At 40.4% G+C, this 26,957-nt stretch overlaps 1 protein-coding gene across 2 annotated transcripts in view; it reads right to left on the bottom strand.

The window, feature by feature from the left end:
- Window positions 1–318: 318 nt before the first annotated feature.
- The window catches only part of LOC117517390 (transcriptional coactivator YAP1-like), a 59,490-nt gene continuing 32,851 nt past the window's right edge, over window positions 319–26,957 (bottom strand). For both annotated transcript variants that reach the window (XM_034178393.1, XM_034178394.1), the window contains 2 exons: window positions 26,626–26,726; window positions 319–3,950 (listed from right to left, as the gene is read on the bottom strand). In XM_034178393.1, coding sequence (XP_034034284.1) covers window positions 3,769–3,950; window positions 26,626–26,726 — 283 coding nt within the window. In that variant the 3' untranslated portion in view covers window positions 319–3,768. The remainder of the gene's footprint in view (window positions 3,951–26,625; window positions 26,727–26,957) is intronic.

The raw sequence follows: 26,957 nt of genomic DNA on the forward strand, positions 1-26,957 counted from the left end.
ACATAGACTGTCGTTCGATGGGTGTCCTAACTGGAGTGCACCACGTGTTTTACATGTGCAAAACATTCGAAGCAGCCGTGGGAAGGGGCCCAGCCATGTCAACTGCTCTGAGACAGCTGTCCAACGTTTTCAGACTGTGTCACAGAACATTTCGTATGTGGGTCGATTCATCATTTGGACACCCTTCAGCCTCATTCGTGCTATGTGAGCCGGGGATCTAAGACATCTCCTACCTGGATGATGAAGAACCTTCATCAACACATTTCTACACACTTTAAGGCAGAAGCCTTGAAACTGGTGAGGAAATATGAAAGGCTCTAATATTTTAATATGTTTATTGAACATGAAAATGAGTATAGTAAAATATATTATATAAAGCACATGCATAAAAAGAATAAAAAAGTTTTGAATACTTCCAAATACACTGTAAAAAACAAAGCCAACATCATACTGTATGTAACAAACAGTACATGCATGAAAAACAGGTTAGGTAGTGTTTCATTAGGTGAGAAAGCAATAATAATAATTTAAAAAAATCATTAGACAATATTTTATGATTAAAAATTGGTGACATGGTTCTTGGGAAGGAATAGTCTTCACCCTTTTTTGTGCTGTAGTTATTGGAATTACTGGAACAGGGTATCTTTCAATTAACAGCTTCAAATTCAGATACTCGTTATTTAAGACACACCGCAGTAACAACACAACACATTAAAATTTGATTATAGACTCAAGACAGCTTAGTGCTCCAAATACCGATGACTGCATTTCATCCTGTATGTAACAGAAGGTTGCAGCACCAGTTTTAGAACAAACAGAACATATGGTTTGAACAAAATACAGCAAAAACACAGCATCCATAATTAGCACACAGTTTCTTTTCTTACAAGGCACAACATGGTTTTTAGCTCTATGTCCAGATTCTGACTTACAGGGGTTACATCAGAGTCAAGGAAGATTTCCATTTGAAAACTGAACATTATACACCAAAAAGGCAGACAAGTAACAAGTTTATGAACTGGAACCTTAATGATTCAGGCAGTGACAGATTTATAGAAGGGGCAAGAAATACTTGGCAATTCAATGTATAATTTGAGCATGTAAAGAAGGAAATTCAATAGCGTTATAAGTACAACGCAAATTTATGAAGCCTGTAGAGGAAACCTAACACCAGTTCATCAAAAGGTTGCCTGAATGTTGGATGGGATTTTAAGAATTATATTTGGCCACAATGCCTCATGCCCAAGATAGGAGAGAAGAATTATCACTGATGGTGAGAAAGTACTTCAAGTGTTTGGTACGCAGAACAGAAAAGTTCTCTTCTTGTGGCTACTTTAAAAAAATGTGATGGATAGTGCGACTGTATCCTGTGTGATTGAGGGTCTGGACACAACAGTATCACAACTTTAAAATAAATTGCTGCCCAACAAAATAACACAACACCGTTGTGAACCTTATACTGTATTAACTTGTCACAGGAAACAAAGACTAGACAAAATCAGCAGACTAAATCTATTGCAACACACACAATAACAAAAAAGAAAAAAACAAAAACAAACATGAGCCAACATTTAGTTACATTTTTAAAAACTGGTGTCATTTGTTTGGTTACTGAATTGCATTTTACCATTTTATGTTTTTCTTGGATACAAATGCTCAGGTGCAGTGTTTTCAGAAAGAGATCCTACTAATAAAGCATACTGCACTAACGGCCAATGCCAAGACTGTTATATTTTCAATCATTCTCCATTAAAGTTTTTGTCAGTTTCTCTTCAGCTTTTACATACATATAGGCCCACAGTATTTTACTAATCTTTGTAATAACGCTTGTGGATTTTAATACTGTTTTCTAGCTTATGAGTTTTTTTAAATACTTGAGGCTATTGCAAGCTTTTTGTGAGTTCAATCAGCTTTTTTTATCCAGTTGTCAACATACATCAATCTTCCAAACACTGTCACAAACTAAGGTCGGGAAAGGTTTGACAGCAAATGCTGCTGCTGGTATTTACGCACTTTTAAATTTAATTTTGGGAAATTTTCAATAGTCAAAATGTGCAATTCCAAAACCTTTATTTCCAACATACATTCATTTTAGGGTTCTTAATTCAGATAGAGAATTCACATACCCCTATATGTATGTCCAGATCTGAATTTTAATGATTTAAATTTTGAATCCGATTTGAGCTTACTGAAACTGAGCAACTTGACCATATATTTAGAATGTTATTGAGACGAATTCTGTATGAATTTGAGAACTTTAAAATAGTAATATACTAGAAATAAAAATTTGGAATTTGCAATAGTTGCATCCACAGCATAAAATCTGTGACAAATCAACATGCAGACAGACAATGTAGTCAGTAAAACAACACAAATACACTGCTAACCTGGTGCACATATGACTGCCACTTTTCAATCTTGCTTGTTCTAGTATCTCAAAATCTCTTGTGAATGTTATTCAGTGAATGTCATAAATTACCATTAATGTAATAAACAGGATGGGAAGATTTCAACTTTTCATCTTTCATACACTGGGTGGGGGGAGCATGGTTGTTACGGTCCAGGTAAGTGAACCTCTCCAGAGTTCAGCACTCTCGCTGCACTCTTCTGATGGCTGAGTCTAATGAGTTATTGATAGCTTAGAACGTGGTCATAATCCAGGACAGTCACAAGTCTAGACACTCCAATTCCTCAATAAGCCTCTCAAGATGCAGACCTAATGGGCTCCACGACCCTTTTAAACACCCAACACATGCAAACACCGAAGCTTGAGGTCAGAACACATCACTGACACATCCTACAGTTGACTATGAAGAAGCCAAATCATCTTATTAGGTCTATCAAAGAGAAAAGGCTCAGAAATTTCTAAACAAAACCCTCTGCCCTCATCACCTACAATTGCGAGTTAACAAAAGGCAGCAGAGGTAACAACCCAGAACAAAGATCCAGCCGGTGTTTCTGTTTTAAGGTGTTTTTTTTTTTTTAAACACCATTAGGACTTATTACTTCTGCAGAACCCATGCACTACATATCAATCAAATCTGAAATTCTTTGACTTATCTCCTCCACTGACCGTAGACTGCGTATAAAGATTTCCACCTCTTTATATACAATTTGACTTTCAATTGCCAACATGAGCACAAAAATCATGGCTCTACTGCCCTCAAACATGTTAATCAGAAGGGAGTCCCTCTACACTTGGACAATTCCTACCTTCCTCACATTTATCTACAGGATGTTGAGAGGTAGTTGCAATATATGCATGTGTTTTATCTTAGAGATGAGCCAAAGTATGAGTTTGTAACTGCAAAGCACGTGAAGAATATACTTCTTAGTGTTAAATACATTATTATTTTAAAGGTTTTCTATTCATTATATAGCCCTTATATGTAGACTTTACAAACACAACCTTCACTTGGTAGCAATTTACTGAAAAAAGTATCACACAAGTGTGGACAATAAAAGAATTCTGTCCTCTAAACTACTCAATGATGCACTTTCCCAGGGCAGTGTGGGAGCTTTTCCTGATAACTAAAGAGAAACAAGTGTGGATGTTCCGTTCCTGTAAAACCAGGCCAAAAGGGAAAACACCATCTTCTTACTACCATCAGTGAGTCACATTATTTAGTCAGTCATAGTTGGAGTAGTGTTAGACATCCATCACAGGTATCCCAGCAAAGTTTCTCTGAACCGCTTTTGTTGTAGTGAATCCTTCAGAAATCTGAATCTTGTTTTGAATTCTTGATCTCAAACCATATGTGGGTGCATCTATAGCCAGGTGAGCAGGCTGTCTTTGTCCATATGTGAGCTGGACAGAACGGTCTCCATGTCCATCAGAAGGTCTGAACTTAGACCCTCAGGGATGCAGGGCATTAGCTCATCCCCTTCAGACATCGGGAGTACAGGCATGGTCTCCTGTAAAGACACTGATGGGTTCTCTCCAACATCACCTAAACAATTCAGAACAGAGGGTAAAAGTTATTGTTCATCCACAAATCTATGTTTGAGGATAGAGAAAGTATTCTGTTATTAGTAAAATGAAGCTTTGAAATGGCTCCTTTAAGACAGTCATGACATATTTGAATTCTTGTTTGCTCTGTAAGACAGGCTGTTCAACCATGACATTGCTCCTTCTGACCTCCTTTGGGAGTAGGGGTTGGTCAATAGTAGCTCTTTTCCAGTTAAAGCAGCAAACACAGAAACATACTTCCTTTGATACCTCAAAATGGGTGGTGTTTACGTTTTGTATCTGTGCAAATTTTTTGGCTACAATCCTTAAAGTAGACCTGCATTGAAATAAACGTGGTCAGATTTCAGAAAGAAATAGCTGATATGTATTTATAAGACCCTTATGAATGCAGTAAAGTAAATCTGTAAGCCCAAATTTGTAATTCAGTGGAGAAATCTTCATTTAAAAATGACAAATTTGCAGCTAAAATTTAGCCCTCTGTGAAAAGTTTCTACAGCCGTATCATTTCCATGACGTCATGGACAAGACGACGCGCTCCCGCCTTCAGTCCGATCCTGCATTGAAATTGATTTTATCTGTTAGTAATGTTACTTACACATGTCCTGGTTTCAACATCCAAAAGTAAGCTGCAATGAATGTGAGATACAGATCTGTGTGCTCAGATCAGCAACGACATCGACAGCGGGCGCCATTCTTCCTCTCCTGCTCTCTGCCTCTGCTGCGCTTATTAAGTCTGCGGGCTCGTTAACGAGCTTGTTAACCGCCGATGCAGTGACTGCTTTGCAGCCGGTGTTGTGCTAGATTCAGCGCACAACACCGGCATCACCTCTCTGTCTACTGAATGGAGCTGCAGCACACTTGGCACAAGTCCTGAGATTACGCTCGCTGTTTTAATGCGAAGCGGCCGGTACACCTGTTGCTGCAAGGACAGACTTCTTGCTGCAAAATCCACAGCACCGCACGTCTCGGCAATCGGAGCCCCAGAGCTCCATGGACGCTGAGAGAGGTTTATATATTTTTAATGACTGGGAATCTTTGCGGGTCTCGCCTCCATATCCCACAATGGTACCGGAGGCGAAAGACAGTAGATTTTCATTGTGACACCACTCAATCAAACGGGCATATGAAAAAGTCCCCCAAAATAATTTTCAGGCAAAAATAAAAATAAATGTATACTCACCAAATGTACCGCAAGACAATATGAAGTTTTAAAAACCGTCGATCCTTCCGTATAAGACAAAAAGGTAAGCGATGCAAACTGACGTAAATCCACTAATTACAATTGGCGCAATGCATGCTGGGAGAGGGTCTTGTCCGTGACGTCTCGGCAGCGTCCATGATGAGAGGGACAATTTGTGGAGGGTTAAATGTTAGCTGCAAATTTGTCATTTTCAAATGAAGATTTCTCCGTTGAATGACAGATCTGGGCTTACAGATTTACTTTACTACATTCAGAAGGATCTCATGTGTAAATGTAAGTCATTTTTTGTTCAAAAAATCTGACTGCATTTTTTTCAATGCAGGTCTCCTTTAATAACTGTTTTGGTGTAGTTGAACCAAAAGACATGCACAGGACAGTCAGCAGTCATTTAAGTTCCGAACATACACATTTCAAGCTCTCCATCGGCTAGTTTCGTTTAACATGAATCAAATACATTAACACACACACACACACACACACACACACACACACACACACACACACACACACACACACACACACACACACACACACACAAGATTAGTGGTCAGCACTGTTGCCTCACAGCAAGAAGGTTGTGGGTTCAATTCCCACCTGGGGCCTTTCTGTGTGGAATTTGCATGATCTCCCCATGTTTGAGTGGGCTCCCTCCAGGTGCTCCGGCTTTCTCCCACATTCAAAGCGTGCACGTTAGGTGAATTGGAAACTTTACATTGACCATAGGTGTGCATGCAGGTGTTAAATGTGTCTGTCTGTCCATACGTGGCCCCGTGATAGACTGGTGTCCTGTACAGAGTATACCCCGCCTCAAGCTCCATGATTGCTAGGATAGGCTCCAGCCAAATGACCTCTGACCTGTGACCTTTAACAGGAGTTATATACACACACACACACACACACACACACACACACACACACACAGATATAACTAGCACATTGCCCATGGGGATGCAGGGGTTCTAGATTGGGTAGTGTTTATAAAAGTTTCTATAATGACTTGGAATGAAGTGTGAGTCCAAAATGTTTTAGAACCTTAGACAATTTTTAGTAGAATTCAACAACCACTTTATTTCCTGTTAATTATGTAATTTTTAAAATGTTAATTACTGTCTTGAATGAATGAATGAATTTATTCAACACACACAAAAACAACAACAAAAAGAAGATGGATTGACAATGAAAAAGAAAATGGATTGACAATGCATCCATGTGCCTGAAAGGGTGTAGGCCGAAGCAAAGCTTTTAATGCCTACCCCTTTAACTCAAAGTAACATCATCTAGTCATCAGAAGGAGTGCAAAGAAAGAAAGAAAGAAAGAAAGAAAAAAAAAACAAAAAAAAAAAACTATTCCCACTCCCATTTTCAACCACATCAAATCTCTTCAACTTAAAGGACACAATCTGAGTGTTACCAAACAAATTTACAATTACAAATGGCTACACACAAAACTCATCCTTCTTCAGCAGATACATATCTTGAAAACATCATTTCTTCTTGATTTTTAAACTGACTGATATTTGGACATTGTTCGAGTTCATCCGTCAGGTTATTCCATAGTCTAGGGCCACACATGGAGACACAGAAACCTTTCCTGGTCATCCAAGCGCCAGCAATTTAAAAATAATACAAGCCCTGTAAATTATATTTTCCCTCTTGCTCAGTAAAATATTCTTGAATTCTAAATAGCACTTGTTTATTTTTCACTTTGTACATTAATTGAACAGTTTTGAACAAAATCATATCGTGAAGTTTTAATATTTGAGATTTAATGAACAATGGGTTGGTGTGGTCTCGATAACCTGTCTTAATGTATTTATAAATTGTTTAGGTTCTTGTTATAATGCAGAAACCTTACAGAAACCTGGTTACAGCAGGATGAATATGTTAGTTTAAATGAGTCAACACCCCCGAGTCACACTAACTGCCAGAATGCTCGTAGCACGGCCGAGGCGGAGGATTAGCAGCAATCTTCCATTCCAGCTTATTAATTAATCAAAAACCCAGACAGAGCTTTAATTCATTTGAAAGCTTGACTCTGTCGGACTCTGTAGTTTTCTCTGGGCCCCTCCCCAATCGGACCGGGAGTGACATGTTTAGCCGCATGTTCTCCTTGAATTGCTGGCTGTCTGAGTGGTGTCCAAAAAATGAGGTGGGCTTCATAGATAATTGGCAAAGCTTCTGGGGAAAACCTGGTCTTGTTAGGACAGACGGCATCCATCCAACTTTGGATGGAGCAGCTCTCATTTCTAGAAATCTGGCCAGTTTTCTTAAATCCTCCAAACCGTGACTATCCAGGGTTGGGACCAGGAAGCAGAGTTGTAGTCTTACACACCTCTCTGCAGCTTCTCTCCCCCTGCCATCCCCTCATTACCCCATCCCAGTAGAGACGGTGCCTGCTCCCAGACCACCAATAACCAGCAAAAATCTATTTAAGCATAAAAATTCAAAAAGACAAAAATAATATAGCACCTTCAACTGCACCACAGACTAAAACAGTTAAATGTGGTCTATTAAACATTAGGTCTCTCTCTTCTAAGTCCCTGTTAGTAAATGATATAATAATTGATCAACATATTGATTTATTCTGCCTTACAGAAACCTGGTTACAGCAGGATGAATATGTTAGTTTAAATGAGTCAACTCCCCCGAGTCACACTAACTGCCAGAATGCTCGTAGCATGGGCCGAGGCGGAGGATTAGCAGCAATCTTCCATTCCAGCTTATTAATTAATCAAAAACCCAGACAGAGCTTTAATTCATTTGAAAGCTTGACTCTTAGTCTTGTCCATCCAAATTGGAAGTCCCAAAAACCAGTTTTATTTGTTATCTATCGTCCACCTGGTCGTTACTGTGAGTTTCTCTGTGAATTTTCAGACCTTTTGTCTGACTTAGTGCTTAGCTCAGATAAGATAATTATAGTGGGCGATTTTAACATCCACACAGATGCTGAGAATGACAGCGTCAACACTGCATTTAATCTATTATTAGACTCAATTGGCTTTGCTCAAAATGTAAATGAGTCCACCCACCACTTTAATCATATCTTAGATCTTGTTCTGACTTATGGTATGGAAATTGAAGACTTAACAGTATTCCCTGAAAACTTCCTTCTGTCTGATCATTTCTTAATCAATCAATCAATCAATTTTTTTTATATAGCGCCAAATCACAACAAACAGTTGCCCCAAGGCGCTTTATATTGTAAGGCAAGGCCATACAATAATTATGTAAAACCCCAACAGTCAAAACGACCCCCTGTGAGCAAGCACTTGGCTACAGTGGGAAGGAAAAACTCCCTTTTAACAGGAAGAAACCTCCAGCAGTCTTCTGCTGGGACTGGTTGGGGCTGAGGGAGAGAACCAGGAAAAAGACATGCTGTGGAGGGGAGCAGAGATCGATCACTAATGATTAAATGCAGAGTGGTGCATACAGAGCAAAAAGAGAAAGAAACAGTGCATCATGGGAACCCCCCAGCAGTCTACGTCTATAGCAGCATAACTAAGGGATGGTTCAGGGTCACCTGATCCAGCCCTAACTATAAGCTTTAGCAAAAAGGAAAGTTTTAAGCCTAATCTTAAGAGTAGAGAGGGTGTCTGTCTCCCTGATCTGAATTGGGAGCTGGTTCCACAGGAGAGGAGCCTGAAAGCTGAAGGCTCTGCCTCCCATTCTACTCTTACAAACCCTAGGAACTACAAGTAAGCCTGCAGTCTGAGAGCGAAGCGCTCTATTGGGGTGATATGGTACTACGAGGTCCCTAAGATAAGATGGGACCTGATTATTCAAAACCTTATAAGTAAGAAGAAGAATTTTAAATTCTATTCTAGAATTAACAGGAAGCCAATGAAGAGAGGCCAATATGGGTGAGATATGCTCTCTCCTTCTAGTCCCCGTCAGTACTCTAGCTGCAGCATTTTGAATTAACTGAAGGCTTTTTAGGGAACTTTTAGGACAACCTGATAATAATGAATTACAATAGTCCAGCCTAGAGGAAATAAATGCATGAATTAGTTTTTCAGCATCACTCTGAGACAAGACCTTTCTGATTTTAGAGATATTGCGTAAATGCCAAAAAGCAGTCCTACATATTTGTTTAATATGCACTTTGAATGACATATCCTGATCAAAAATGACTCCAAGATTTCTCACAGTATTACTAGAGGTCAGGGTAATGCCATCCAGTGTAAGGATCTGGTTAGACACCATGTTTCTAAGATTTGTGGGGCCAAGTACAATAACTTCAGTTTTATCTGAGTTTAAAAGCAGGAAATTAGAGGTCATCCATGTCTTTATGTCTAAGACAATCCTGCAGTTTAGCTAATTGGTGTGTGTCCTCTGGCTTCATGGATAGATAAAGCTGGGTATCATCTGCGTAACAATGAAAATTTAAGCAATACCGTCTAATAATACTGCCTAAGGGAAGCATGTATAAAGTGAATAAAATTGGTCCTAGCACAGAACCTTGTGGAACTCCATAATTAACTTTAGTCTGTGAAGAAGATTCCCCATTTACATGAACAAATTGTAATCTATTAGACAAATATGATTCAAACCACCGCAGCGCAGTGCCTTTAATACCTATGGCATGCTCTAATCTCTGTAATAAAATTTTATGGTCAACAGTATCAAAAGCAGCACTGAGGTCTAACAGAACAAGCACAGAGATGAGTCCACTGTCCGAGGCCATAAGAAGATCATTTGTAACCTTCACTAATGCTGTTTCTGTACTATGATGAATTCTAAAACCTGACTGAAACTCTTCAAATAGACCATTCCTCTGCAGATGATCAGTTAGCTGTTTTACAACTACCCTTTCAAGAATTTTTGAGAGAAAAGGAAGGTTGGAGATTGGCCTATAATTAGCTAAGATAGCTGGGTCAAGTGATGGCTTTTTAAGTAATGGTTTAATTACTGCCACCTTAAAAGCCTGTGGTACATAGCCAACGAACAAAGATAGATTGATCATATTTAAGATCGAAGCATTAAATAATGGTAGGGCTTCCTTGAGCAGCCTGGTAGGAATGGGGTCTAATAAACATGTTGATGGTTTGGATGAAGTAACTAATGAAAATAACTCAGACAGAACAATCGGAGAGAAAGAGTCTAACCAAATACCGGCATCACTGAAAGCAGCCAAAGATAACGATACGTCTTTGGGATGGTTATGAGTAATTTTTTCTATAATAGTTAAAATTTTGTTAGCAAAGAAAGTCATGAAGTCATTACTAGTTAAAGTTAATGGAATACTCAGCTCAATAGAGCTCTGACTCTTTGTCAGCCTGGCTACAGTGCTGAAAAGAAACCTGGGGTTGTTCTTATTTTCTTCAATTAGTGATGAGTAGAAAGATGTCCTAGCTTTACGGAGGGCTTTTTTATAGAGCAACAGACTCTTTTTCCAGGCTAAGTGAAGATCTTCTAAATTAGTGAGACGCCATTTCCTCTCCAACTTACGGGTTATCTGCTTTAAGCTACGAGTTTGTGAGTTATACCACGGAGTCAGACACTTCTGATTTAAAGCTCTCTTTTTCAGAGGAGCTACAGCATCCAAAGTTGTCTTCAATGAGGATGTAAAACTATTGACGAGATACTCTATCTCCCTTACAGAGTTTAGGTAGCTACTCTGCACTGTGTTGGTATATGGCATTAGAGAACATAAAGCAGGAATCATATCCTTAAACCTAGTTACAGCGCTTTCTGAAGACTTCTAGTGTAATGAAACTTATTCCCCACTGCTGGGTAGTCCATCAGAGTAAATGTAAATGTTATTAAGAAATGATCAGACAGAAGGGAGTTTTCAGGGAATACTGTTAAGTCTTCTATTTCCATACCATAAGTCAGAACAAGATCTAAGATATGATTAAAGTGGTGGGTGGACTCATTTACTTTTTGAGCAAAGCCAATAGAGTCTAATAATAGATTAAATGCAGTGTTGAGGCTGTCATTCTCAGCATCTGTGTGGATGTTAAAATCGCCCACTATAATTATCTTATCTGAGCTAAGCACTAAGTCAGACAAAAGGTCTGAAAATTCACAGAGAAACTCACAGTAACGACCAGGTGGACGATAGATAATAACAAATAAAACTGGTTTTTGGGACTTCCAATTTGGATGGACAAGACTAAGAGACAAGCTTTCAAATGAATTAAAGCTCTGTCTGGGTTTTTGATTAATTAATAAGCTGGAATGGAAGATTGCTGCTAATCCTCCGCCCCGGCCCGTGCTACGAGCATTCTGACAGTTAGTGTGACTCGGGGGTGTTGACTCATTTAAACTAACATATTCATCCTGCTGTAACCAGGTTTCTGTAAGGCAGAATAAATCAATATGTTGATCAATTATATATCATTTACTAACAGGGACTTAGAAGAGAGAGACCTAATGTTTAACAGACCACATTTAACTGTTTTAGTCTGTGGTGCAGTTGAAGGTGCTATATTATTTTTTCTTTTTGAATTTTATGCTTAAATAGATTTTTGCTGGTTATTGGTAGTCTGGGAGCAGGCACCGTCTCTACGGGGATGGGGTAATGAGGGGATGGCAGGGGGAGAGAAGCTGCAGAGAGGTGTGTAAGACTACAACTCTGCTTCCTGGTCCCAACCCTGGATAGTCACGGTTTGGAGGATTTAAGAAAATTGGCCAGATTTCTAGAAATGAGAGCTGCTCCATCCAAAGTGGGATGGATGCCGTCTCTCCTAACAAGACCAGGTTTTCCCCAGAAGCTTTGCCAATTATCTATGAAGCCCACCTCATTTTTTGGACACCACTCAGACAGCCAGCAATTCAAGGAGAACATGCGGCTAAACATGTCACTCCCGGTCCGATTGGGGAGGGCCCCAGAGAAAACTACAGAGTCCGACATTGTTTTTGCAAAGTTACACACCGATTTAATGTTAATTTTAGTGACCTCCGATTACTGCCGATGTGAATTACAATCTTACCAAATTTACGCTTAGCCTTAGCCAGCAGTTTCAAATTTCCTTCAATGTCGCCTGCTCTGGTCCCCGGAAGACAATTGACTATGGTTGCTGGTGTCGCTAACTTCACATTTCTCAAAACAGAGTCGCCAATAACCAGAGTTCGATCCTCGGCGGGTGTGTCGTCGAGTGGGGAAAAACGGTTAGAGATGTGAACGGGTTGAAGGTGTACACGGGGCTTCTGTTTAGAACTACGCTTCCTCCTCACAGTCACCCAGTCGGCCTGCTTTCCCGGCTGCTCGGGATCTGCCAGGGGGGAACTAACGGTGGCTAAGCTACCTTGGTCCGCACCGACTACAGGGGCCTGGCTAGCTGTAGAATTTTCCACGGTGCGGAGCCGAGTCTCCAATTTGCCCAGCCTGGCCTCCAAAGCTACGAATAAGCTACACTTATTACAAGTACCATTACTGTTAAAGGAGGCCGAGGAATAACTAAACATTTCACACCCAGAGCAGAAAAGTGCGGGAGAGACAGGAGAAGCCGCCATGCTAAATCGGCTAAGAGCTAGTAGCTACGCTAAGCTAGCGGATACCTAAAAACACGCAAAGTGAATAATGTGTAAATAATTTAGAGGTGATTCAGCAGAAGGAGTGCTTTAGTTAAGGCACGTAAAGATTACACTGGGAAACAAATCGTAATCTAGATAACTAGATCAATCTAACTACGCAGATTAAACAGCTAACAGATACAGAAAAACACAGCTGTGCTCCGGAACAGGAAGTGATACAATACCGCAGTGAGAGCCAACCACCAGTAGAGGCAAGCAAGAGAGTGGCCAGACCGGAGCCTAACATTTACATTTACTCTGATGGACTACCCAGTAGTGGGGAATAAGTTTCATTACACTAGAAGTCTTTCAGAAAGCGCTGTAACTAGGTTTAAGGATATGATTCCTTCTTTATGTTCTCTAATGCCATATACCAACACAGTGCAGAGTAGCTACCTAAACTCTGTAAGTGAGATAGAGTATCTCTTCAATAGTTTTACATCCTCACTGAAGACAACTTTGGATGCTGTAGCTCCTCTGAAAAAGAGAGCTTTAAATCAGAAGTGCCTGACTCCGTGGTATAACTCACAAACTGGCAGCTTAAAGCAGATAACCCGTACGTTGGAGAGGAAATGGCGTCTCACTAATTTAGAAGATCTTCACTTAGCCTGGAAAAAGAGTCTGTTGCTCTATAAAAAAGCCCTCCGTAAAGCTAGAACATCTTACTACTCATCACTAATTGAAGAAAATAAGAACAACCCCAGGTTTCTTTTCAGCACTGTAGCCAGGCTGACAAAGAGTCAGAGCTCTATTGAGTCGAGTATTCCTTTAACTTTAACTAGTAATGACTTCATGACTTTCTTTGCTAATAAAATTTTAACTATTAGAGGAAAAAATTACTCATAACCATCCCAAAGACATATCGTTCTCTTTGGCTGCTTTCGGTGATGCCGGGTATTTGGTTAGACTCTTTCTCTCCGATTGTTCTGTCTGAGTTATTTTCATTAGTTACTTCCTCCAAACCATCAACATGTCTATTAGACCCCATTCCTACCAGGCTGCTCAAGGAAGCCCTACCATTAATTAATGCTTCGATCTTAAATATGATCAATCTGTCTTTATTAGTTGGCTATGTACCACAGGCTTTTAAGGTGGCAGTAATTAAACCATTACTTAAAAAGCCATCACTTGACCCAGCTATCTTAGCTAATTATAGGCCAATCTCCAACCTTCCTTTTCTCTCAAAAATTCTTGAAAGGGTAGTTGTAAAACAGCTAACTGATCATCTGCAGAGGAATGCTCTATTTGAAGAGTTTCAGTCAGGTTTTAGAATTCATCATAGTACAGAAACAGCATTAGTGAATGTTACAAATGATCATCTTATGGCCTCAGACAGTGGACTCATCTCTGTGCTTGTTCTGTTAGACCTCAGTGCTGCTTTTGATACTGTTGACCATAAAATTTTATTACAGAGATTAGAGCATGCCATAGGTATTAAAGGCACTGCGCTGCGGTGGTTTGAATCATATTATATTATTGACCTCTAGTAATACTGTGAGAAATCTTGGAGTCATTGTTGATCAGGATATGTCATTCAATGCGCATATTAAACAAATATGTAGGACTGCTTTTTTGCATTTACGCAATATCTCTAAAATTAGAAAGGTCTTGTCTCAGAGTGATGCTGAAAAACTAATTCATGCATTTATTTCCTCTAGGCTGGACTATTGTAATTCATTATTATCAGGTTGTCCTAAAAGTTCCCTGAAAAGCCTTCAGTTAATTCAAAATGCTGCAGCTAGAGTACTGACAGGGACTAGAAGGAGAGAGCATATCTCACCCATATTGGCCTCTCTTCATTGGCTTCCTGTTAATTCTAGAATAGTACCATATCACCCCAATAGAGCACTTCGCTCTCAGACTGCAGGCTTACTTGTAGTTCCTAGGGTTTGTAAGAGTAGAATGGGGGGCAGAGCCTTCAGCTTTCAGGCTCCTCTCCTGTGGAACCAGCTCCCAATTCAGATCAGGGAGACAGACACCCTCTCTACTTTTAAGATTAGGCTTAAAACTTTCCTTTTTGCTAAAGCTTATAGTTAGGGCTGGATCAGGTGACCCTGAACCATCCCTTCGTTATGCTGCTATAGACTTAGACTGCTGGGGGGGTTCCCATGATGCACTGAGTGTTTCTTTCTCTTTTTGCTCTGTATGCACCACTCTGCATTTAATCATTAGTGACTGATCTCTGCTCCCCTCCACAGCATGTCTTTTTCCTGGTTCTCTCCCTCAGCCCCAACCAGTCCCAGCAGAAGACTGCCCCTCCCTGAGCCTGGTTCTGCTGGAGGTTTCTTCCTGTTAAAAGGGAGTTTTTCCTTCCCACTGTAGCCAAGTGCTTGCTCACAGGGGGTCGTTTTGACCGTTGGGGTTTTTACGTAATTATTGTATGGCCTTGCCTTACAATATAAAGCGCCTTGGGGCAACTGTTTGTTGTGATTTGGCGCTATATAAATAAAACTGATTGATTGAAATTGATTATCATATGCACACTATTATTATATGGCTACAACAGTACGTGCACTGTGATTGGCTGATTTCCGGTCTGACATCTTCCCATATCAGACCGTTACCATGACGACTGGTCTGGAATGTATACTGTCAAGACCTTGGTCTGATATTTTTCCATACAGACCTTGTGCTTGGTTAATAATCCTTTATTATTATCATTACTTCTATTTTGTCATTTGATTTTTAAATGGGCCACAATGGAAATAAGTGTTTTCACTTTCTTTTGTCATCCATGTATTTTCAATTATATTATGTACTTACATTGAACTTACTACACTGAACAAAAATACAAATGCAACACTTGTTTTTGCTCCTATTTTTCATGAGCTGAACTCAAAGATGTAAAACATTTTCTATATACACACAAAAGACCTATTTTTCTCAAATGCTGTTCACAAATCTCTCTAAATCTGTATTAGGGAGCACTTCTCCTTTGCTGAGATGCCTCACAGGTGTGGCATATATAGATGCTGATTAGACAGCAGGTGTGCCTTAGGCTGGCCACAATAAAAGGCCACTATGAAATGTGCAGTGTTTTATGGGGGGGGGGAATGTCCAGAAAACCAGTTATCTGATGTGATCATTATTTGCCTCATGCAGTGCAACACATCTCCTTTGCATAGAGTTGATCAGCAGCAGTTGAAAATTAAATAATTGCAAAGTGCTGCCTGGTAATAAGTTAAATAAAATGTTCTCAAATAAAACAAATTTAGGAAATATTATAAAAAATACATTCCTAGTAAACAGCTTTTAACAAAACCTTTCCACAAGTAAAACAAAGCACAACAGTTCCAGCATGAAGCCCTGTTCAATTTTATTCAACCTTCATATTTTTGCCAGAAAATTAACTTGTCCAAAACTGTCACTCTAAGGCATTTAAGAGAATTAATGTTAAAGAATCCCTTTACTTTTGTACAATTTATTTTATTTTCTATCTCTTTCTATTAACTGTTCGTTTAATGTTTGTTAATATATCTTTTTAAATAAAGTTTTGAAAACAAAAACATTGTGGGAGAGGCAAAAAAGTGAGTAAAACCACCTTAAAAATATTTAGAATCACAAATACACTTGATTCTTGGTTTGTTTATTTATTTTGACATTAAAATTGGCCATCACTTATTACAATAAAATAACTTCTCATGGCCAGGGCTTCTCAAAGTCTGGGAACTGTTTAATCACAGCGCAGCAAACGAGGTCAGTAGGCTGAGTGAGTCTGAGTGAGGAGGATTGTAGATATCCCTCCGCTCAGTGCTTTATAGGCTGCTGCAGCGGAGGAGGGGGAGACCCGCTGCTGCTCGCTGACTTCCACTTTCAGTCACCAAACATCAGAAAAGTCTCCAGTAACGCCAGGAAAATTAGCTAGATTTGTCGCTAGTCGCTTTTGAGAAAATAAGTCATCAAGAGGGTGAATGAATGAGTTTATTTGGCACACGTGTTAATAATATAACAATTTAACAAAAACAATAAACAAACCAATATAACATTATAACAAAATAACAATAATATAAACCAAAAAACAAACCCCATGTGTCCGAAAGGGAGTGGGTTGAAGCAGAGCGTATCACGCCCACCCCTTATACCACAAATCTAACAATTATATAAGAATTATATCCACGCCTGCTCCCAGCTCTCCACATGTCTCCAGCAGCCAGCCTTCCAGTCCCCCTGACCTCCCACCTTCTACCCCCCGGTCACCTCCAGTGCACTCCGGACCTTGTTCCTCCTCCGCCGGTACTGTACTCAGCACCAGCCCACCTCAGCTTCCCCCTCCCTCCCCCCTCACTGCAACTCCAACCAAGGTGAGAGGCCAGCTCCTGCAGCTGAAGCAGAGGAAAGCAGCAGGACCTGATGGGATCTCCCAGAGGCTGCTGAGGACCTGTGTAGATGAGCTCTGTGAGGTCCTCAGCTACATCTTCAACATGAGCCTCAGCCTGGGGGTGGTCCCCACCTTGTGGAAGACCTCCTGTGTGGTCCCAGTTCCCAAAATACCGCACGCCAAGGAACCAGCCCACTACAGACCAGTTGCCCTGACCTCCCACCTCATGAAGACCATGGAACGGCTCGTCCTGTCTCACCTCCGCACCGTGGTGAGCGACATCCTGGACCCACTGCAGTTCGCCTACAGGCCCGATGTTGGGCCTGTAGGCAAACTGCAGTGGACATTCTGGACATGTCTCGGTAAGGCTTGGCTTTTTGCTTTAAACAAAGTTTGAATTGTGATGTAATCCATCAAATCTCTGAATTTTAATAAATTTAAAGACACAAATAGAGAATGCGTTGGTTCACGGTAATGTTTATTGCAGATGATTCTTATAGCTCGTTTTTGTAAAAGAAATATCTGATTAGTATTTGATTTGTAAGCGTTTCCCCACATGTCCAGAATCTGTTCAGATTGAGGGAATCCGGTTACAGTTTATGAGGTTGTGCAATTTTTAAGAAACCACCAGTAAGAACAAATGCGAAGGGTTTTTGTGTATCTGCGATTGGGGTGAAGAAATGGAATGAATGTCCGGCAGAGATTAGAATGTGTGGCACTTTAGTTCTCCACCATGTCCAGAAGCTGTTCTAGATTATCACCACTACTGAAGACAGTTGTATCATCTGCAAATAAAATACACTTTAGTGATTGCGACACCCAACCTATATCATTAATATATAAAATAAATAAGGGACCAAGCACAGAGCCCTGCGGCACTCCACAAGTAATTTCCCGAAGTACAGAGGTCAGTGTTATTGAACTGAACATATTGAAATCTTCCCTGTAAATAACTTGATATCCAATCATATGCAAGACCTTTGATCCCATATTTTTGTAATTTAGTTAGTAATGTTGCATGATTCACCGTGTCAAACACTTTCTGTAGATTAAAGAAAATGCCAACTACGTATTGTTTTCTATCAATTGCCGTTGCTATACTTTTAACAAAATCCATCAATGCCAGTGATGTCGTCCGAGATTTTCTGAATCCATACTGCTCATCACAAAGTATCTCATGCTTTAATAAGTAGTCATGCAATCTCTTAGCAAATATTTTTTCTAGAATTCTGGAAAACTGTGGTAGGAGTGAAATAGGTCTATAATTAGGTCTATAATTAGAAAAAAACATGCCTGTCACCGGTTTTAAACAAGGGTATTACTTTAGCTATTTTCATTTGAGAGGGAAATTTACCAGTACTTAATGACATATTGCAAATGTGATTGAAATGTTTTACTATACAATCAATTATTTTCAATAAAGCCATATCCAGATTATTATAGTCAGATGATTTCTTACTTTTAGAATTATGAACCAAATCAATTATTTCTTTTTTGTCGGTTCCACCAACATTGACACAGGTTTACTGAATGTATTATTGTTAATCCAAGAATTATTACTTGTAGAATCAATACTACTTGCAATATTCTTCCCCACATTAACAAAATATTCATTAAAATGATCAGCAATAGATTTATTTGCATCAATCACAGTGTTATTATCTGAATAAAAAATGGAGGATAATCCCTAGCAATTTTATTCTTTTTTATTATCTCATTTATGATGTTCCAAGTATTTTTAATATTGGTTCTATTTTTTTCAAGTAACTCAATGTAATACCTATTCTTACTAAGTCTCATAATATTTATTAATTTATTCTTATATGTTTTATATTTGCTTTCAGCTTCCTTAGTTCTTAATTTTATAAATTGTTTACACAATATATTTTTCTTTTTATATGCATTCTGAAGACCCTTAGTTATCCATGGTTTGTTACTGTACCAATTTCTATGAATTTTTTCAACAAGAGGACAATGTTTATCATATAAGCCTGAAACAATGGAGACAAAAGTATCATATGATTTGTCAATATAGGGTTTGGAAAGTCACCAGATTTAGCGAGAAAGTCGCCAAGTTGGCAACAGTGGATGTAAACACATGCAACGCGAACTCACCCATGCACAGCCCTGTACCGAACCGAAAATCCTGTACCGAAACGGTTAACACACACACACACACACACACACACACACACACACACACACACACACACACACACACAACACACACACACACACACCACACACACACACACACACACACACACACACACACACACACGGGTGGTCCTGGAGACGGGCCGACCGTGCGAAAAAACAAAAAACAAAAACGGGGTGGGGGGGGTTCGTGGTTACAACGCGCGCAACTTTTGTTCAGAATCATCTTCTTATCACTGGTAACGACGCGGCTTTCCTCTCACTCATTCAGCAGCTTCACAGTGCTTCAATAGCGACACAAAGAGTGCAGCGAAACGACACGAGTCATTGGATAAATACTGGGCTTTGTCCCGCCCATCGGACACTCAGCGTGTCTGGGGCTCTATGGGGCAGTGGGCTGGCCTCGGCTGGCCCTTTTTGATCGACAGCGAAATGAGCGAATCAGCGATCTTTTGGTGTAAACATCCGTGGGAGCATTTTTTAGTTTACATTCTGTTCTGAGTTGAATCGGAGACTTTCCTAATCCTCTTAGCGGCATTTTCTTTGTTAAAAAAGACTAGCGACAAATCGAGCTTCTATTTCTGGTGTTTTTTTTTTTGTAGCTGCTTGTGTTCGGAGACTGACTTCTATCACTCTTTCTGACTTCTATCGCAGTTTGTGTCCCTACCGAGCAGCGGGTGCTGCTGAGCTCCTCCACCGTCACAAAGCACTCTCAGGCGGACACACTTCACACTAGCCTCGCGCCAGTCCCAGCTAGCAAGCTAGCTAAGTAGCAAGCTGCACATAATGGCAGACAATTTGAATGTTGTGGACCGGATTTTGGCGAAGCCATTTGATAGTCTTCCTTACGAAGAAGCCATGGCTGCTGTCATGGCTTCAGCTCTCAATGGTTTGCAGGCCAAAGTTAAAGCAACAGCCCCCAGTGCAATGTTTGTGCATTGCTATGCACACAGACTGAATCTGGTTATGTCTCAGGGGGCTAAATGCTTATCTGAGTGAAGAATATTTTTTGCATCACTCTCTGGGTTTGCCACATTTTTTCTCAAAATCCACAGAGGATGTCTTTTCTTGAGTCTGCAGGCTGCTCAAGGTTGCCCAGAAATGCTCCTACTCGATGGCATTTCACATCATGGATCGTGAGCACTGTGGCAAACAATTATGATGCCCTCCTGCAAACTTTTGAGATGATCATTGCAGGTAAGTCCATGGATGATGACACAGACTGTGCCAATTTCTTTGTGTTTGTTATTGCAGTAGTCATTAAAACTGGAAATTTGTTCTTGAAAATAGCTGTTGTGAGTTAATTTGTGGGATTGTGGGTGTTGTGGACGAAGTTAGTGTTTTCATGGGTGGTGGGGTGGAGGTGGTGGCCACGTTAGTGTGCGCGGGGGGGTTCACCCAGGGAGTAAATCACTCTAGGACCACCACTGCACACACACACACACACACACACTTGTGCTCAAAAGCTTACATACCCTGGTAGAATGTTTGATTTTTTTTTTGGCCATTTTTCAGAGAATATGAATGACAATAAATGGCTTCACACAACCACTAACCATGGGTGATTTTTTTGTGTGTGTTATCAAACAACTGTGTTTAGTCTTTTTAAATCATAATGACAACAGAAACTAACCAAATGACCCTGGTCAAAAGTTTACATACCCTGGTGATTTGGGCCTGATAAAATTCACACAAGTTGACACAAATTATTTTGAATGGCTACAAAAGGTAACTATCCTCACCTGTGATCTGTTTTCTTGTAATCAGTGTATGTATAAAGGTCAGTGAGTTTCTGGGCTCCTGACAGAGCCTTGTATCTTTCATCCAGTGCTGCACTGACATTTCTGGTTTCTGAGTCATAGGGAAAGTTAAATAATTGTCAAAGATAAGGTAATTGAACTGTATAAAACAGGAAAGGGATATAAAAAAGATAGTCAAGGGACTGACGATGCCAATCAGCAGTGTTCAAATTCTAATTAAGAAGTGGAGGATGATGGATTCTGAGGGATTCTGTTGGAACCAAACCAGGTAGACCAACAAAATTTCAGCAACAACTGCCACCAAAATTGTTCAGGATGCAAATAAAAACCCATAAATAACTTCAACTGAAAAACAGGACTCTGAAAAAAAAAATAGTGTGGCTGTTTCAAGATGCACAATGAGGCACTTGAAGAAAAATGGGCTGCATAGTTGAGTCACCAGAAGAAAGCCATTACAATGCAAATGCCACAAAGTATCCCCCTATGCCAAACAGCAGAGAGAACAAAGTCATTTGGAGTGATGAGATCAAATTCAAACTTTTTGGCCACAACCATAAACATTATATTTAGAGAGGAGTCAACAAGGTCTATGATGATAGGTACACCCTTCCTACTGTGAAGCACGGAGGTGGATTGTTAATGTTTTAGGGATGTGTGAGCTATAAAGGCACAGGAAACTTGAAAATTGATGGCAGGATGAATGCAGCATGTTATCAGAAAATACTGGAGGAAAATTTGCACTCATCAACCCGGAAGCTGCTCATGGGACGTACCTGGATGTTCCAACATGACAAAGATCCAAAACACAAGGCGAAGTCGACCTGTCATCCGCTGCAGCACAATAAAGTGTAGGTTCTGGAGTGGACATCTCAGTCTCCTGACCTCAATATCATTGAGCGACTCTGGGGAGATCTCAAACGTGCAGTTCATGCAAGACAGCCCAGGAATCGGAGGCTTTTTACCAAGAAGAATGGGCAGCTTTACCATCAGAGTAAATAAAGAGTCATCCACAAGTACCACAAAAGACTTCAAGCTGTCATTGATGTTAAGAGGGCAGTACACTGTATTAAGAACTGGGGTATGTAAACCTTTGATCAGGGTCAATTGGGTAGTTTCTGTTATTATGATTTAAAAAGAGTAAACAGCTGTTTGACAATAAATGGCTTCACACAACCACTAACCATGAGTGAAATAAAGGGTTTTGTTCTCTCATTCATATTCTCTGAAAAATGTGTATATATATATATATAAAAAAAGATGCTGATTAGACACCATTATTAGTGCACAGGTGTGCCTTAGACTGCCCACAATAAAAGGCCACTCTGAAAGGTGCAGTTTTATCACACAGCACAATGCCACAGATGTCGCAAGATTTGAGGGAGCGCGCAATTGGCATGCTGACAGCAGGAATGTCAACAAGAGCTGTTTGTTGCTCGTGTATTGAATGTTCATTTCTCTACCATAAGCCGTCTCCAAAGGCGTTTCAGAGAATTTGGCAATACATCCAACCAGCCTCACAACCGCAGACCACGTGTAACCACACCAGCCCAGGACCTCCACATCCAGCATGTTCACCTCCAAGATCGTCTGAGACCAGCCACTCGGACAGCTGCTGAAACAATCGGTTTGCATAACCAAAGAATTTCTGCACAAACTGTCAGAAACCGTCTCAGGGAAGCTCATCTGCATTCTTGTCGTCCTCATCGGGATCTCGACCTGACTCCAGTTCGTCATCGTAACCGACTTGAGTGGGCAAATGCTCACATTCGCTGGCGTTTGGCACGTTGGAGAGGTGTTCTCTTCACGGATGAATCCCGTTTCACACTGTCCAGGGCAGATGGCAGACAGCGTGTGTGGCGTCGTGTGGGTGAGCGGTTTTCTGATGTCAATGTTGTTGATCGAGTGGCCCATGGTGGCGGTGGGGTTATGGTATGGGCAGGCGTCTGTTATGGACGAAGAACACAGGTGCATTTTATTGATGGCATTTTGAATGCACAGAGATACCGTGACGAGATCCTGAGGCCCATTGTTGTGCCATTCATCCAAGAACATCACCTCATGTTGCAGCAGGATAATGCACGGCCCCATGTTGCAAGGATCTGTACACAATTCTTGAAAGCTGAAAATGTCCCAGTTCTTGCATGGCCGGCATACTCACCGGACATGTCACCCATTAAGCATGTTTGGGATGCTCTGGACCGGCGTATACGACAGCGTGTACCAGTTCCTGCCAATATCCAGCAACTTCGCACAGCCATTGAAAAGGAGTGGACCAACATTCCACAGGCCACAATTGACAACCTGATCAACTCTATGCGAAGGAGATGTGTTGCACTGCATGAGGCAAATGGTGGTCACACCAGATACTGACTGGTATCCCCCCCCCCCCAATAAAACAAAACTGCACCTTTCAGAGTGGCTTTTTATTGTGGACAGTCTAAGGCACACCTGTGCACTAATCATGGTGTCTAATCAGCATCTTGGTATGGCACACCTGTGAGGTGGGATGGATTATCTCAGCAAAGGAGAAGTGCTCACTATCACAGATTTAGACTGGTTTGTGAACAATATTTGAGGGAAATTGTGATATTGTGTATGTGGAAAAAGTTTTAGATCTTTGAGTTCATCTCATACAAAATGGGAGCAAAACCAAAAGTGTTGCGTTTATATTTTTGTTGAGTGTATATATATATATATATCAAATAATTATACATTAATTCATGTAATGTGTCAGTAATAGATTGTGCAGTGTTTGCTGTTGTTGAAACCTTTATGCTTTACATTTTTCTTGTTGTGTTCAGGCAGTCATGGGTTCATTTAATTTTTGTGTCTATGAAAATACAAGCTATCATAAAATGTATTTATTTTTTAGAAAAACATGGCAATTGTACCTGTGTGAAGTACCTTGGGGTGACTTTGTTGTGATTTGGCACTATCTAAATTAATAAACTGAATTGAACTGAAGCTATTTCTCTGTTTGAGAGATTCTGGAAAGGTTATTCAAGCTTTCATTTCTTCTTGGCTCGACTACTGTAATAGTTTTTATTTTATTGTCAGTCTGTCGCAGAGTGGTCCACTGCACCTGGTGCAAAATGTTGCGGCTCGGCTATTAACTGGCATATGCTAATTAAACCACAAATTTCCCATATTGGCTTCCTTGCATTGGCTGCCAGTTAGTTTTAGAATTGATTTTAATATTTTACTGTTTTTAAGTCTTTGCAGGGGTTGGTGCCTCCTTACCTCAGTGGCCTTTAAAGGACATATCTCATGTTTAACGTCCCAGTTAGTAAGACAACATAAAAGTACTCATGATTGTAAGTGTCTCCGCATATGTGCTAATAATTAGTGATCTCTGATGTATTTTATTCCTTTCTCTCTGAGCATTACCAGGTGCATTTCCAGAAAACGTTTCACTCAGCAATCCTCAGCATTTTTCCTCAGTGTGACAGAAATCTCTCAATGACTGACAGACAGAGGGAAACGAACCTGCTGCGTCCAAAAACGAAGTTTCTGAGCTGCCGTTCAAAAGTGATGGTTCGGATTTATAGAGAGAAGATGACACGCTTCACCCTGAAACTCTTAACTTTTTCAGAGAGTCAGATTTTGAAGCCTAAAGTGTGGAGACGTGCTGTTTACTGAAGCTGTGTACATGGAGGTTGGGATATCTGATACTGTTTTAACAGACTGCCTGGACACAGAGATGGATTTGTAAGTCAGAATATATTATTTCCAGGAATTGATGGGCATTATGTGCCATGATCGTGAGAGAGGCTGGAGCCAGCGTCACGCGTGCGCACTTCTTTGCTCGTGTGGAGTTTACATTTGGAAAACAATATAACACGGTGAGTCTGGCATGTTCAGCATTTTACCCCTTTTGTTGTATTTTGTGGCAATTTTTTTTTCTTTGAGGAGCTGGAGTGTGCGTGTTGTGTGTGTGCGCTGCTGCTGCTCGTTACCCCTCTCAGCTTGCTGCTAAAAGGAATGTCTCCAAGATGGTCTTCCCCCCAGCAGCAGATGTATTTTTTAGATTTTATTGATAACACTCATAATAATCATAATAAAACGAGCCATCATAACATGACATCACACTTATGTCAACTTTGGAATTAATCTGTGCCTGCGTTATTAACGTTATCAGCTGCATTCCACTGAAGCGCACTCTGGGACGCTTCTAGTTGCGTCAATTGTCGGAAACACCCGAGTACTCACAAGTACTTTGTTTTCGGATGCCTCCATAACTGTTTGCTGCGAATGCCGTATACTTTGAAACCAGTCATGGAAGTGCACAAAGTAATCCTGGTGGATCATCGGATGGTCACTAACAGCCTAAATCTAAATTGTTATGATTTTGGTGCAACATGTCCTTTAAACCATGCACACTCCCACTAGAGGACCAGAAGGGATCCTTAAAGTGCATATCTGTGGTAAATGAAGTATCAAATGAGCTGACTACTATTATGAAATTATGGATGCATTGTGCTTTACATTTGCTGCCTTATGCCCCGAGAAATTAAGTCATAAACATGGGGAAATTGGCATGATTTTATCTGCTGCTGATAAATGCTCACAAATGTGGGGACCTGTCAGAAAAGTTGACTACGGTGACATCATGTGAGGTGCCGCCTCCTCAGAGACATCATTGAAATGAATGGGAAACCGGATTTTTTTTTTTTGCAGCTCAAAATTTGTTTTTTTGTTGACTTTGACGGTGAACAGGTGAACAGGTGTGTTTTGGGAGGGTTGTTTATTATTTGTATAGTTTTCCCACAGATAAGATTTTTGAGGGACAAGTGGAAGTGTTTTGTTCATGCCTCCCAGAAAGAGTGGGGAAATTCAGCAGAGCACAGCGTGAGAAATGTGCTTCAAAAACTACTTGGAGCCGGAGTCATGGAGAACAAAAGAATTTTTCCTGTGTGTTTAAAGGTGGGAACATGAAGACTTTGACATAAAGTGACTGCTGCTGTAATCTTAACGTGAGCGATGTACCGTGGACACTGAACCTGCCCCCCAGCCATTTAACAGCATTACTTGCTTACTGTACCAATGATTATGAATGGACAAATGACAGATGGAACCAACACCAATGCAACAATTGGTGATTGTATCTTTTCTGACTGTCATGCATTCCTATGATTTGGAATTTTTTTTTTTTGAAAGGAGATAATGACTTTGGAACCAGAACAACAGCGATTCTACATGGCACACAGGAGGAGAACTCCGCTGGGCAAATCTCTCAGGGTATGTATTTTTTACTCTGTGCGTTTCAATATTTAGACATATTCTGTGTAGGGTCCCCCCCCAATACAAAAAAGCAACCTGGACTGACATGCAGTCATAATCTGACCATGAAACTAAGTGTCCACAGATGGAATGGGGTGACCTTCAGCTAGCTAAAAGTCGGTACCCAAGGTTACATAATGATTATGGATATAAGTGGCTATTAATGTCGTGCATCCTTCTGATGCACTCTGGCTATGTTTACTTTTATCAGCTATATCACTGCCCACACAACTTAAAGACATGATTTATAATCTGGTATATAATTTTTTAAAAGACAGCATGATTGTAGTGAGATATGTACTTTAACTTCAGGACCTCCTGACATTCCACACTTTTAAAACTCTTGAAACTAGGCAAAAATATGATTAGTTTTAAAATCTTGATACTCTTTCAAAATAATTGGTGGGGAGTGGTGCATTACCAGTGTCCATGTGATCCACAGAGCTCATTAGGTGGTCTGACGTGCGCGGCAAGCTGCTGACGCTCAATCCACTGTCAGTGCTCTCATTGCGAGAGTGAGCACTGCACAACAACACACAGAAAACATATTTGCATATGTGATCATGATCTGGTTTTCAGAAGGGGAAAAAAAAAGGCTGACATCCCTGTACACATCTGTCATCAATCCCACAGCACAAGGTCGACAGTGAAGTCACTGTCGATCTTGTGCAATAACATCAGGCAGAATGTGAAGAAAAATATATTTTTCAGTACATTACACACACACACACACACAAAAAACAAAACACACCC

The sequence above is a fragment of the Thalassophryne amazonica genome, chromosome 9 (genome assembly GCF_902500255.1).
Source record: "Thalassophryne amazonica chromosome 9, fThaAma1.1, whole genome shotgun sequence".
Taxonomy (NCBI): domain Eukaryota; kingdom Metazoa; phylum Chordata; class Actinopteri; order Batrachoidiformes; family Batrachoididae; genus Thalassophryne; species Thalassophryne amazonica.